The sequence below is a fragment of the Gopherus evgoodei genome, chromosome 9 (genome assembly GCF_007399415.2).
Source record: "Gopherus evgoodei ecotype Sinaloan lineage chromosome 9, rGopEvg1_v1.p, whole genome shotgun sequence".
NCBI lineage: Eukaryota > Metazoa > Chordata > Testudines > Testudinidae > Gopherus > Gopherus evgoodei.
The window spans coordinates 102,039,760-102,054,989 of record NC_044330.1 but is presented as its reverse complement, the minus strand read 5'-3'; the positions used below and the strand labels follow the sequence as shown (position 1 = coordinate 102,054,989).

Sequence of the window (15,230 nt, the reverse complement as noted above, 5' to 3'; positions counted from 1 at the left end):
GATTGAACAGCAGAAAGAAGTCTCTTGACTTGTTGCTCTTTAGTATTTTTAGGGTCTAGACTTTGGAGAGGACTCTGCCCAGATTCTCATTTTGCTGGCACAGTGTTATGCCAACAAAAAAATTGCACCATTAACGCATCACTGGTATAAAATCTCTCATTGCCTGGTCTCTGGGTCCAAACAGAAGGTAATGAAACTAGATGTCTAAGGCTTTGCCCACAGGGGGAACTTTTTACCAGCTATAACAGAATAGTTACACTGGTACAGGACACTTTTGTTCCAAATCCACAGTTTGAGACCACCAACGAAATGCCAAGCTGCTAAGATACAAGAGTTCACATCTAATTAATGGCTCCAAGGATTAAGACCTACTCTCCACCCTTCGCTTTTGTGAACATCTAAATATGTTCATCAGGTTACAGAGTGTGTGGTTTCCACTATAAAATACTCGATGCTCAGGTACCCAAGAAATTTCTCTCTTCATCTGTTATCTCACATCCCCATGTCATTTGTTATTTCCTTTTTTAGTCTAAGATTATGCATTGATAATCAAACATCTATAAACGCAAGCTCACTGAGCATACAAATCTGTTTTTATGTACAAATACAAATCTGTATTTACATTATTTTTGAGCTATCAAGTATTTTTCCTGTGTATTGGAGGGGTAGGAAGCATGCTTTAAAAGCACGCAGGGTTGACCTAATTTTGCTTCCACTGTAGTCAATGGAAGTGTTACCACTGACTTCAATGGAAGCTGAGTTAGGCCTACATGGAAGACTACTGACAATCTCCCATCCTTTGTCTATTTTGTTCTTTGAATGTATACAAACACATCAGGGGTGCAGCCATGCTTCCTTACTCATGGAGGGCCTGGTTCTGATTTCACCAACATCAGTGTAAATCAAGAGAGACCCCAGTAGAGCTACACTGGTGTGAGAACAGGGTATGTTAAAAGGAAATCAGGTCTGCAGCCTCTGGGGAGACAACTGGATACATTTATTTCACACACAGGCCCTTAAACTAGCAAGAAGGTCCTCTCAGATAGACCCCACAGCACCACACAGCACCTGTTCACTTCAGTGGTGCTCCATATAGGCAGCAGGGTCTCCACCTATATGGGACTATTTCTGGATCATGTGAATTTGATAGGAAAGACTTCCGTTACATACACTGGTATTTGGGATCAGATATAATTCTACCCTGTTTCCTGCTATTTAAAGGGACAGAACTTTAAAATCATATTACTATTTTAAAAAACCTTATTATTACATATAATTAAAACAGAGAATTTTCTTTATTTTCCCCTTTTTCTTATTTGGAAAGCCGGGAGATGACACGCCAGGAGATGGATGCAAGATTCACAAGATTTACATGATCTTTGGCATATTAGCTTCCAATGAGATTTTCAGAGAATATGTTATTTGATGGTCCATTGTGGAATAGTAATTTGGATTATCTACTGACCTTCCAGCACACATAGAAAAGGTCTTCATATCTTAGTGAGGAAAGTTTTTGTGTGACCATGTAATACCTCTCATAGGTTGACGTAAGCTGTCTTACGTCAACCTAACTCTGTAGTGTATACCAGGCCTCAGTCTTTAAGTGTCTTTCTATTTGAGCTGAGAACAGCAGTTCTCTATGGTTTTAGAGACTATTAGTACAACCTCTATAAAAATAGCCACTGCATAAAGCCCTGGCCAACAGCTATCCTGCTCCAAGCAGCATCTGTGGCTTGTGGACCCCAGAGAATCTTTTTGATGCACAATACAGTCCCAGAGAACTGAGCTCCGCTAACCAAGAGTTCTGATACAATCGGAATGCATTGGTTGTAAACATTTACTATACATGATGATGAAATCTGATAAATACAAAACTGGGTCATTTTTAAACCAGCCCTAGCTAACCCAGATGTGAAAATTAGAACACCTGAAATCTAAGTAATGTAGCAAATTAACACAAGGGAAAAAGTACCATAATATTTAGCGCTGATGTTTCTGGGAGGGGAGAATTGGAAAATGTCAACATTTCTCGACTACATCCAACTGAAAAGGTTGAAATTATGACAAAACTCATCAACATTTTTAATTTCAATTAAAAAAGGTCAACCTTTTCAATGAAATTTGCTGTTAATATTTTTACAGCTGTTAGAAAGCTTTCATGTTTTAAATTTTCTATGAAAAATAGTAAAAAAGACCTGGGTAAATTTGTGTGAAAATTTTTCTTCTTTTTTTTTTTTAAGCAGTTCTGCTTACAACCCTCAGTCATATACTTCCAACTCTGCAGCATGGTAAGACGACGTTATACCTGGATAGTAAGACAAAATGTGTAGGAATGACAAGTGGTTGTAAAGGTGTTTTCTTGTATCATCTGTCTCCCCTCTAGGTCTGGATACCAAGAATGATCATGGGGGAAAAATACATTTTAGAATCTAGGAGTCTTTCACAGAAACCCAGTCTATTATCAATAAACTTTACCCAGTAAGCCAGCAGTCAGCGGTGAATAAAATAGTGAGGCCTAACAAAGTTGTATACGGGCTGGTCCAAAGTCCAGTGAAGTAAATGGAAAGACTCCCTTCAAAGGATTTTGGATCAGGCACGAATATCTTTTTAGAGAGTGACATGATTTTGCCTAGGTGATGATATATTCACACAGGGGACCAAACTTGCAGCAACATGTAGACAAAATCCCTTAATGGCTAGACTCCATCTCTTTGCCCATCATACAGTACCAAGCGCTCTTACAATATCTACATTTTGAAATATTTGGCATTATTTTACGAGTGCCTTCGTCTTAAAAATCACAACAAATTCTCAAAATATCAACAAAATAGAGCAGCAGCTTCATATGTACTACTTTTGTAAGCTTTCGGGAGTAATTGTTTTCATACGATTAACTGTTTTTTTCTGTTGAGTTTTATATAGCCACATCTGATACCCAAAATAAAATGCAAGTCGTGGTTTATAAAAATCTGATTCCAGTTCTGAAAATATTTCATATATGTTTATCGTATGATACCTGCGACTTTGGCATTCCGAAACCTACAGTCGCCGATTACTATCTGCAAACTGTTGACCGGAATCCAGCCTTCTTTTCTTCTGTTCAGGTTTTTCACCAACCTTTGAATGATAAATGTATTAGTGGAAAACATGGGCAGCTTTAGAGCAGCAAAGGGCCTATTACACACAATGTTCATTATTAATTTTGAAAAGTTCCAGACATTACAGACAATATATTCAAAGCAGTGGCCTTGATTCAGCAAAGCAAGTCAATGGGACTTAAGCACGTGCTTAAAGTACTTTGCTGAATCAGGATTTGGGTGTCTAAAGTAAAGCACCCACCATCGGTATTGAACTCAATAGGCCTAATCATGCACATAAGCATTTATAGGATAGAGGCAACAAGCATTAGGCACCTGTGTTTGAAAATTTGGATCTTAATATTTCCATGTCTGTCAAATCTTTTATTTAATAATGTGTCAAAATATGGCACCTTGATCAGCTGATCTGCGTTTTGATGGTCTCAACCATGCCTGGAAATTCACTACACGATAAAATCAAACCTATTCTGTGCTAACAATAGATAACAGTTTTTCCATTCATTCCTCCTCACGATCCCCCTGTGAGACAGGTAAGAGAGCTTATGCAACTTGTCCAAGGCCACAGAGGGATGGAGCGTCAGAGTCAGGATGAGTACTTGAGAACGCCTTACGCCCATCCTTTGTTCAGACTCTTTCATTTAGCCTTGTACGTCATGATTGTTCCTGAGCAGCGCAGTGCAGCATACTTGGCATTTTTACAGTTTTTCCCCCTCAAGTCTCATACTATATATCCAGCTGTAACAGATCCATGGTCACAACAGGAGCTCATGGTTCAGTCTTGTGGTTAAGGCACTGGACTGAGACCCAACAGATCAGGGACCGACTCCAGGCTCTGCCACTGATTTCTTGCGTGACCTTGGCCAAATGACTTAATCTTTCTGTGCCTTAATTCCCCATCCCTAAAACAGGCCAAGACCTTTTGCTCCCAACCTCCATCCCCACAGAAGATAAAGGAGAATCTCCACTAGCTGTCACACTGTTACAACTCACTGTGAGCCACTAGAAATCACCATGATCACATACACACCCGTGGGTGTGTAACTCCATCTCTAGTGTACATTCACAGTAGCCAGACTCCGTGACATGGTGTCGCTAAAACCACATGGGAAGTGGTGATTGCTCAAAAAAAACCCAACAAACCGCAAACCCTGATTTGATGCTTTGTATATTGATGTTCCTAACATTCAATTTAATGTCCCTTACAACACAACAAATGCAGATTTGGCCAGGAATTCTCGAATGAGCAATTTGCATCTGCACACTTAGAAGCTAGTCACTGCACCCCTCCAATTCAGACTTCTCATAATAGCACAATCTCCATCCCCATGAAAATATAGGAAACGATGCATGAGGGTGCAGCTTGCTTTCATACCAGGACTCAAGGGAGGACTCTGAGGGCTGACTGACAAGAGCCAGGTAACAAATCAACCTGAAAAGGAAGAGCAGCCAGACCATAGGCCAAATTACGAGAGGGCATCATGCCCTCCGAGCTAATGAGTAACGGTTTGACATCAGATACAGTAATTTCCTAGGCAGTATTCCCAGCTGAAAGCAGAAAGCCAGCTGTTAATCCTTACCTTTCAAGCCAACTCAAAGTTTCCCCGAGCCAATGGCTCATTGGGCCGACATGCTTAAGGCAGATCAGTTTCAAAGCCAACAGTACACAAGGGAGTGATGTGATTGGCATCACGTCCAACCGTCTTTGAAAACCACTGCTTTAAATAAAGCCAAAAGATGACGCTGTCGCTGTTCATTAGTTAACACTTGCAAAGCAATTTGAAGAAGAAAAACGCCCTGTAATTGCTAAGTGCTATTATTAATTGCCCCAAAAGGAACAAGACCCATAGCTGAGCTGCAGAGGACAGGGGGAGGACAAAGATAAACCAAGGTTTCAAACAGAAACATCAGATGTTTAAAAAGGTCGTTCTCGCAAAGTGTTTGATTTTAATGTGATTCATTCAAGCTGGGAAGGGAAGAGAAACCCAGTCACAGTTTCCAGCTCAATAAGAATGGAATACACAGTTTGTGAGGAGTCTAAGGGGCTGGCTGTTTTGCACTCAATAGGTGTGGCTGCAGCTCAGGTAGACATAGCTGAGCTCGCTCTAATCTAGCTAGCTCAGATATCAGAACAGCAAGTCCCTCTGCCCCACAGAACCCTGGGTAATTACTCAGGCAGCTTCACTAATCTAGATGTCTAGTCAAATCGCAATAGTTCCCCACGATTGCAGTTTAGACCTGTGCTAATTCTGTAGCTTTCCAGTGGAATACACACACTAACAACTATACACCAGATATATTCGGAGTTAAATTGAATTGAGCATACATAGTTACCTTGTAGGATCCTGGAGGTAAGGTAAAAGAAATCTAAAATACTTACCATTGTCCTTCCCCGTCCTCATGCAGAAGTTGAATTACATCCCCGTTTTTAACCAGCAGGTCCTCCGAGCCTCTTTTCTTGCAGTCTGCTAGGGCTTTATATTTTCCTGGAGACTAACATTAAAAAAAATAAAAATTACTTCACAAGAACTCTGTTCCACAACATGGTGTAATTAATTTTTTTAGCAGTCTTTATTCTTGGCTGCTGTGGGGAAAGTGGTACCCTGCTTGGCTTATGTATAATAAGAAACAATCATGCAACAATGTTGGAGATAAGTATTCACATGCAACCTGCTTTCTTAACACTTCTATAAACACATTTTTATCTACAAAAGACAATTACTGTAATACATGCAGCAACTGATAACATCCTATTAAAATCAAATTAAGTGGTGCTGAGAACTACTTTTCTTCTTCTTCCTGAATCCAATTAGTAGCTAGAAGAAAAATGATGCTTTTTCTTCTGATACTGTTGTGACTTCCATGTCTTATTTTTTTTCTGTACATCAAGTGAACATTTGCTGCAAGTTGTAGAGAGCGCTCGAATGTGCTTTAGATATTGATGCAGTTAGAGGTCCTGATCTCAGGCGGTGCTCTGTTCCCCTTGACTAGCACTCACACAATAACAAAAAATATTAATAGGAACAAAATTGCAAAGGACAGATTGAATCCTCCCACCCAAATGCTGCTTGGAAAAAAAAAACTTCCATCTCTGGTTTTCTGTACTGCTTTGGACTATTTTTTTCTCATTTATGATATGTTTCCAGAGTCAAGAACTTAGCAAGTCTATGCTGAGCTGCAATGTTTTTTCCTTAAGATGACCTGACAGGTTTTTGAGGTTCTTCAGCTCAGCTCAGCTTATCAGGAAGTAACTTATCTGCATCCTAAGCCTTTCACTCTTATAGATAATCAAATGTTCTTCCTTCTTAGTGAAAAGTGCGTGAATGACTACCAAATCACATGTCTGGGTGCACTGTAAGCTAATTTCCCCTTCCTTGTTCTTGCGTCCAAATCCATGGCTGCTATGGTACATTTGGAAGCATTTACTGTCTCTCCCCAGTGACCATTAAGGTCAGCTCCAATTATGACTTTTCATTCTTTATCGCTTTCTGCACAACCGTGTCCATTTTCCCCAGAAATCCTTTTTCTTGTTGGCCACATCCCACTTAGGGTTCATACGCACATGTAACATTTAGGGGGGCATTTTCAAGAGCTAGCTTAACCAAAATTTATCCAATATACAGAGACAAGGTGGGTGAGGTCATATCTTTTATTAGAGCAACTTCTGTTGGTGAGAGAGACTAGCTTTCAAGTTTACACAGAGCTCTTCTTCAGGTCACCAACAGATAAAAGATATGACCTCACCCACCTTGTCTCTCTAATATCCTGGGCCCACCCCGGCTACAGCACTGCATATACCAATACACAAAAGGCATAAGCAAATACAGATTTTAATAAAAAGAGAAGTCTTATAGTGGATATCCTCAGATAAACTATCTAGTGCCCTTGAAATAAAGCATTTTTATATGCATCACTAACCAACTGGCTCCCATCTTCTTCTTCTGTGTCTGAGCAATTAGAGAGGTAATTGTTGCTGGACCAGTCCTCAAGCCCTTCACAAATTTCCACAGATTGTGACATTCTAGACCAACCTGCAAGAAAATATGTTACTTAGGGCCTTGGTTTAAATAACGGATCTATTTTTCAGCTGTTGGTTTGGAATATAACACACTGCAGTGTAATTATGCACTCAGAAAGATCTTGCAAACTTGTACATACTTTGGTTTGGCTTGTTCTGTGGGGAGGAGCTGATACTATCCAACATTATAGGACTAGTGCGTTCAGAATCATTTTCTTCTGAGCTTATGGAGGCTCTGTGCTGCTTTCTGAAATGTATAAAAGAAATATGTCATTGTTTTAATTTTCAAATATTGGTGAAGTTTGTTCAGTCTGGCAAGCCAAGGATCTAAGCAGGTACTACAAGGTGCTTTTGAATATATCAGTGACTATAGTGGCATATAATCTTGATGTCCGTATTGGTTCGGGAAGAGGTGGGGGGGGGACACAAACACTGCTAAAGCAATTGCTTCTCCAAGTGCAAGCACCATATTAGCTGTAGATTTCTTCAGACCTACACCCTACCTGCTGAGATTATAGGAAATGTCCTTCTGCATGCAAAACTCAGAGCTGTTATTTTAATGGGAGTTCTGTGCACCAAGCAATATGGACTTCCTGTGGATCTTTTAACCAGAGGGTGAGATTCTGTGCTGTGCCTCTAAGAAGCACAGCACAGAATTCACAGCTCAAGGGAGGGAGGCTGGCTTTAAGCCACGCTGGGTGCCTTTCTAAGCTATGGCAGCTTGGTCAACGCTTCCCAGAAACACTGCAGCACTGCATGCTGTAGCTTCATCCCAAACACTCCCCTCCTGCCACCAGCTGCATTCCTATGCCAGGGCTTGCAAGGAGGTCCCTTACGGCTGTTTTCCACTGTGCTGCACCAGTGGAATCCTCTCTGGCTGGATATGGGGCTTTTAGGGCCCTTCTCCACTTTTCCAGCCCTTTTGTATGGCATAAGGGGGCCAGAGTGGGGGAGAAGAGCTCATCCAGAGTGCCCAAAAGGCTCTGGATTTGCAGATGTATTTTAAATAGAGAACATTGATAATTATTTTTTTTTTTCCAAATCTGTCGAAGCTCATCTGACTTACCCATCACTCAGCTGAGGGGAAAGTTGGATCTGGTCTGTAAACAAACCGGATGGTTTCTTCTCAACTGTGAGTAGGTTGCAAATATTGTGTTAGTTTAATGTCATTTGTTAAGTCACTCAGAGCCATCACCCACTCAAAACAAAGTGTTATTTCAAACATCAGACTTCTTTGCATAAATCAGTGCCCTACCTTTTTTTAAGGCAAAGTAGAACCTCATTAATTTGCACTCATAACTGCAGATTAGTTGGATTACCAACTGTAAGCATGCAAGTAAATCCATTAAAGTCAAGGGATTACTCGTGTACCTAAAATGAGGCAGGTGTTGAAATACCTTACTGCATAAGGGCCTAAGAGAACAAATATGAAATTTAAAAATATCAAGATGCTGACATCAAAAAAGGATAATGCTGATTTATTTTCCACGAGGGTAATTTGCCTTTACTTATAATAATACTGCCCGTTATACTCGTATATGTACTATAATATTTTTCTTAAAAGTAATAAAGTATCAGTAACAGGAGTCATCAGCTATTTGATTTTTTGCAAAAAGTGGAGTGAAGCTGCTATTTCTCTGCTGAGAATGATTGGGTTTGCAGATTAGCAATGTGAGCATCAGAAAGGTTCTGCTGTAGTGAACACCATCAGGAAATGGTTCAAATGTACCTTTTATAAGCTCTTGCTGCTTGAACAAAATTTTTCTCATTTCACTTAACCACACCATCTTCACATCTACTGTTGGGGCCTGAAAGAGGAGAACAATTTGAAATTCGCTTTTACAAATCCCCCATTATAAAAATGAGTTGCACTTCAGTTATCTAAACTGTAATTATTCAAAAATCCCTATTATCCAGAACAAGGTTATAGCCTCTGATGATGACTAATTATATTGAAAACGTTCCTGAGTCTCCAAAATTATTTAAACTTTTCCATTACATTCAGAGAGCAAAGGTTGTACTGTAAATGGAAATCACGTAGCGCTCATCAAAACACAAGGGGTGCAGTCAAAAGTAACTCTTTCTCCAAAACACCCAAAGGCAAAACCTGCTTATGAATAATCAGCTCCCACATTTCAATGTGAAAAACGGAGCTGGTTCAGAATTCTAAGGCAACACCATACACATTTCAAAATGCCAAGCTTCAATGTCTTTACAACTGGATTTTCAAGTAAATATAAAGCTAAACATTTCCTTTCAAAATTTTTGTTTAAATAATGGCCAGAAAACCCCCCAAAACATCTAGGAAGAGATGTGGTCAGGCCAGGAGCGCTTGTTTTATAGATGAGCTGTAAGCTTCTGAAAATATCAGAGGGGTAGCCGTGTTAGTCTGGATTTGTAAAAGCAGCAAAGAATCCTGTGGCACCTTATAGACTAACAGACGTTTTGGAGCATGAGCTTTCGTGGGTGAATACCCACTTCCTCAGATGCATGTAGTGGAAATTTCCAGGGGCAGGTATATGTATGCTAGCAAGCAAGCTAGAGATAACGGGGTCAGTTCAATCAGGGAGGATGAGGCCCTGTTCTAGCAGTTGAGGTGTGAAAACCAAGAGAGGAGAAACTGGTTCTGTAGTTGGCAAGCCATTCACAGTCTTTGTTCAATCCTGAGCTGATGGTGTCAAATTTGCAGATGAACTGAAGCTCAGCAGTTTCTCTTTGAAGTCTGGTCCTGAAGTTTTTTTGCTGCATGATGGCCACCTTAAGGTCTGCTATAGTGTGGCCAGGGAGGTTGAAGTGCTCTCCTACAGGTTTTTGTATATTGCCATTCCTAATGTCTGATTTGTGTCCATTTATCCTTTTCCGTAGAGACTGTCCAGTTTGGCCGATGTACATAGCAGAGGGGCATTGCTGGCATATGATGGCGTATATTACATTGGTGGATGTGCAGGTGAATGAACCAGTGATGGTGTGGCTGATCTGGTTAGGTCCTGTGATGGTGTCGCTGGTGTAGATATGTGGGCAGAGTTGGCATCGAGGTTTGTTGCATGGATTGGTTCCTGAGCTAGAGTTATTATGGTGTGGTGTGCAGTTACCGGTGAGAATATGTTTCAGGTTGGCAGGTTGTCTGTGGGCAAGGATTGGCCTGCCACCCAAGGCCTGTGAAAGTGTGGGATCATTGTCCAGGATGGGTTGTAGATCCTTGATGATGCGTTGGAGGGGTTTTAGTTGGGGCCGTATGTGATGGCCAGTGGAGTCCTGTTGGTTTCTTTCTTGGGTTTGTCTTGCAGCAGGAGGCTTCTGGGTACACGTCTGGCTCTGTTGATCTGTTTCCTTATTTCCTCGTGCGGGTATTGTAGTTCTGAGAATGCTTGGTGGAGATTTTGTAGGTGTTGGTCTCTGTCTGAGGGGTTAGAACAGATGCGGTTGTACCTCAGTACTTGGCTGTAGACAATGGATCGTGTGATGTGTCCGGGATGGAAGCTGGAGGCATGAAGGTAGGCATAGCGGTCGGTAGGTTTTCGATATAGGGTGGTGTTAATGTGGTGTTAATTTGCACCGTGGTGTCAAGAAAGTGGACCTCCCGTGTAAATTGGTCCAGGCTGAGGTTGATGGTGGGGTGGAAGCTGTTGAAATCGTGGTGGAATTTTTCCAGAGTCTCCTTCCCATGGGTCCAGATGATGAAGATGTCATCAATGTAGCGTAGGTAGAGAAGGGGCGTGAGTGGACGAGAGCTGAGGAAGCGTTGTTCCAGGTCGGCCATAAAGATATTGGCATATTGTGGGGCCATGCGGGTGCCCATAGCAGTGCCACTGATCTGGAGATATATATTGTCATCAAATTTGAAATAGTTGTGTGTAAGTATAAAGGCACAGAGCTCAGCAGCCAGTTGTGCTGTGGCATCATCAGGGATAGTGTTCCTGACAGCTTGTATTCCATCTGTGTGTGGGATGTTTGTGTAGAGAGCCTCTGCATCCATGGTGGCTAGGATGGTGTTTTCTGAGAGATGACCAATGCATTGTAGTTTCCTCAGGAAATCAGTGGTGTCACGGAGATAGCTGGGAGTGCTGGTGGCATAGGGTCTGAGTAGAGAGTCCATATATCCAGACAGTCCTTCAATGAGAGTGCCAATGCTCGAGATGATGCTCATGCTCCAAAACGTCTGTTAGTCTATAAGGTGCCACAGGATTCTTTGCTGCTTCTGAAAATAGCAATTTCTGGTGCAATGAACACCACAGCCTAACACATAGGTAACAGATCTGCTTTCCATGCTAATAGCAATGGTGCATTTCTCACATATTTATTAAATAATGTAGCCATTCCATGATTTCATTCATAAAAACCACTGAATAGATTAACTAATGTCCAATGCTGGATTTGAACAGGAACGAAAGGCTCTGTTTCCAGTTAGCAATCCAGTCTTCTCCTTAGAGTACTTTTATAATTATGGATTTGCTGCCTGCGATCAGACACAATAACGTCTCCACTACTCGACCTACACACCCATAGATGTTATAGCTGGAAATATAGGTTGAAATCCTATGAAATCATTGAGAGTTTTGCCAGTGACTTCAATGGAGCCAGGATTTCACCGAGAGAGTTAATAAAATTCTCTTAAAATACAGATAAAAAGTTTGGAAGAAAGATGTGTCACATCTTGCAGTGACATTTTGGTGCGACCGTGTGTTTTGGAAGGGATATCGATTAAAGGTGGCTGGGAAACAGACTTGTAGAAGCAACTCATTTGCTGAAACATCCTTAGTTTCCAGGGCTGGCCTTACCATGGGGCGAACTGAGGCGGCTGCCTCAGGTGCCAGACTGCGGGGCAGGAGATGGTGGAGTGCTGTGCTGGAGGAAGGAGGGCACAAGAAACATAATGGGCAGGCAGGAGAAAAGGGGAGAGGGAATAATAGAAACTAGTAGGAGCTGCAGGGAGAGAGAGGAGGAGGAGCCTCTGATGTACCTCTCTAGCATTCCCAGGAGCCTGGACTGATTAACACCAGCTTCTCAGGGAGCTTCCTGTTTCCTGCTGCTTCCCTGAACCCACTTGAGGAGAACAGGCAGTCAGCTGAAGTAGTAGGAGCCAGTTAGGCCCTTCAGACGGTGATATCTTCCCTCACTCAGGCCCTGCTAGCCTGCTTATTTGTCCCCTTCAATTGAGTGTTGAGAGCCACTATAGCTGGCACAGAACAGCAGTCATGAGTGAAAGAAGAAAACGCCTCTTGGGGCAGCATTCAGAAGAAGAAAGCAAGCAAAGGAAGCTTTTCTATCTAAGCAGGAAGGAGCTCTCCTGAGATACAGAGACATAAATATTTATGGTGAGCCTTCCGGCCCCCGTGAGGATGTGAGTGGTGAGGAGATGCCTGATCTCCCAGTTAGTCAGAGTGCAGGTGACCTAACAGTTACTGCAGCATCCATATCTCCATCTCAAATGGATGTAACCATGCACGTTCCTGAAGAAAAGTCTAGATCAGAGAAGAGTGTGGTGGAGGCGGAAGAAACAGCTGCTGCTGAGTTTAGTTCCTGAGGTCCAGATGATCTGGGACTGTGGACCCACTTGAGCAGTAGCTTGAGGAACTTCCTTGTACCGCATGGGCCTTAGCAAGTGAAAAACTTCATGTTCCCCAAAGACAATGAAAATAGAAGTTTCCATCCAACACATTACTAGCAACAAAGTGGAGAGGCCATCACTTATGTATTCAAAAACCCAGAATGCTGCATACTGTTTTTGTTGCAAACTCACCATTGCAGGGACATTTTCACTAGGTTCTGTTGTGAATACAAAACGCACCCTTTAAGTCGCTTGTTCCATATGGCTGATGTCAGGTGTGCAGTCCAGAATAACAGAGTAATATTTTGCTGACTTTCAGATCTGCCGCAATCTTTTGTTTGACTTTTGTTGCCAGTAACTGTATGATCTCATTTTGTTTTTCCAAGGTAGTGGTGTGTGTACATTTCTTGGGTGGTGACCCTTCTTAGATGCTCCTGGAGTACAGCATCAAACTCAGCCATCAACTCCACAATTTTAAGGAACTTTCCACTGTTTGGCACATACAGCTGATCTGAAGTGTTACACAGTGCTAGGTTTTGGGTAGCAAGCATTCTCACAATGGCCAATGAGCCTTTTCAGAACATTTTGCCAGTAAAGAGACTCTGATGAAATCGTCTCTTGATGCTGATCATCTGCGGTAGCCTTTAACCTTAGTCTCATCTCAGACTCTTTGTACCTATGGAATGCTCTCTGGTGATTTGCTGCCTCCTCATGGCATGCCAGATTTCTAGCCAGATTTTTCCAGTATACTAGGCAGTTTATGTTCTTAATCTTGAGCATGGCCCAGTGCAGATGCCACTAAACAAAGGCAGCATAAGAACCTATTCTATTAATCTACTGGATCATTATCAGGCTAATAGAGCAGCGAGGGAGCTGAACAGAAACGGGTCCATGTACCAGCCAGACTTCCCAGTTCACAAAGAGACAGACAATTCTCAGCTGAATGTCCACCAGTTTAAACAGCACTATGAGGATATAAAAACAAATATGGCATTTTAAAAATCACACACCTGAACAACATACACCTCTTCTCGTCCGCTGTACCAGATCTCAAATTTTCGATGATCCCCTTTCACGTTTTCAGTGATTCCAACTGCATTCATCTGTTTTAAAAGAATTGCATGCACTTTTATTCTAATCTGAAAATCAAATGTCTTTTAGACCTTTACCATGAATTCACACATTGTGTTCATCTTAAACAATCCCCTAGTTCCCACCCTAAATTAACAAAGTTCACCAAAAATGTTTATTTTCAGTAGTGACTGAAAATGGTTATCTACAGATGTTCACACTGTTTTGCTAGACTGTTTGTAACATCTATAGAAGGTTTCTTGGAGCTAGCAGTGCCCTTCTGGGGACTTTCCATAACATTCATGGATCAGTGGGAGTGATTTAGAAGAGGGATCATAGGTCTGAGTCTCAGGTCTTCTCCATGGTTTGTGCATCAACTTCCTGCTGAGGAGAAGATTTAAAAAATAACCACAACTCGTTCCTAATTTCAGACACAGCATCCAAGTTTCAGCGCAGTTCTGCTTTTCACCCAGGTCTACCATTAAAGGCCAACATTTCTGAGAGACAGAGTTGTACAACTTAATCTACCTTGGGCAGCAGGCTCCCAGAGCTCCAGCTGGGAGAGCTCAGCAACTCTGAAAATCAGGCCAAAAGCTGGACAACCAAAACCAAAACCACTTTTGGTAATTTGGCTGGAGGTGACCAAGGCACAAAGAGATCCTGTGGCTTGTATAAAGACAAACAGAGCCAGTGACTCAACTAGGATTAAAACTCTAGAAGGTCTAGCCACCAAGGAAGCCATTGTCCTACTTCTTAAACCTACCACCAGATTACTGCCTCATCAGCAAAAGATACTAAGCAATATTTTAATACTGGGCTTATTCCTCTAAAGTAAGTGCATTAACATGCTTCTTGATCACTTTTACAGCACAAAGTGCTAGGAATTGACAGCTAATAATTAGACGGTCAAAAAAGGGAAAATATTATTGCAATGTAGTGTTTCAAACCAGCTCTAGTAATGATGTATTTTGTTGCATATGTCACACACACAGAGCTTTCTGTCTGAATGAAAGAGACAATATCCAGATTAGGCCACCTGGCTAAACCTTCTGTTCCTATGTGTTTTTTAAATGTTGGCACCATTATCCATAACTATGAAAGATGTCCTCAAGAAAATAGGAAGTTGCTAATTAGCTTCCTTAGTTTCCGCAGGCAATTTCCAAACCCTTTTGGGTATAAATACCCAGAGTTCACTGTGAACTTCTGAGAACGCATTTACTCCGGATAATGCTGCCAAAAGCCAAATCTAGCTCCATTTTTTTTAATAATTAAATACTACAAGGGCTGAGAATTTTTGTTCCAAATGATTCAATTTCTATTATTTGTGCATATTTTGGCATAGGGATTTGCAAGGTTTTTTTTAAATTTTTTTTTCTTTTTTTTTTTTTTTAAATGAATGTTCTCGGTGTTACCAAAATATCATTAAGATGCCACAAGTGATGGTCTAGAAGATTATAAAGTACTGGAATCAGGAACAAAGTAGCCAGGAGTAAGTTAC

At 41.4% G+C, this 15,230-nt stretch overlaps 1 protein-coding gene across 3 annotated transcripts in view; it reads right to left on the bottom strand.

The window, feature by feature from the left end:
- The window catches only part of MCF2 (MCF.2 cell line derived transforming sequence), a 92,709-nt gene that overhangs the window by 2,834 nt on the left and 74,645 nt on the right, over positions 1–15,230 (bottom strand). For 2 of the 3 annotated variants that reach the window (XM_030576206.1, XM_030576208.1), the window contains 8 exons: positions 13,672–13,764; positions 8,843–8,921; positions 8,180–8,243; positions 7,254–7,360; positions 7,014–7,126; positions 5,476–5,588; positions 3,017–3,117; positions 1,312–2,305 (listed from right to left, as the gene is read on the bottom strand). In XM_030576206.1, the coding sequence (XP_030432066.1) occupies positions 2,259–2,305; positions 3,017–3,117; positions 5,476–5,588; positions 7,014–7,126; positions 7,254–7,360; positions 8,180–8,243; positions 8,843–8,921; positions 13,672–13,764 (717 nt within the window). In that variant the 3' untranslated portion in view covers positions 1,312–2,258. Of the gene's footprint in view, positions 1–1,311; positions 2,306–3,016; positions 3,118–5,475; positions 5,589–7,013; positions 7,127–7,253; positions 7,361–8,179; positions 8,244–8,842; positions 8,922–13,671; positions 13,765–15,230 lie in introns of those variants that run through there. The other variant, XM_030576207.1, reaches the window with a different exon arrangement.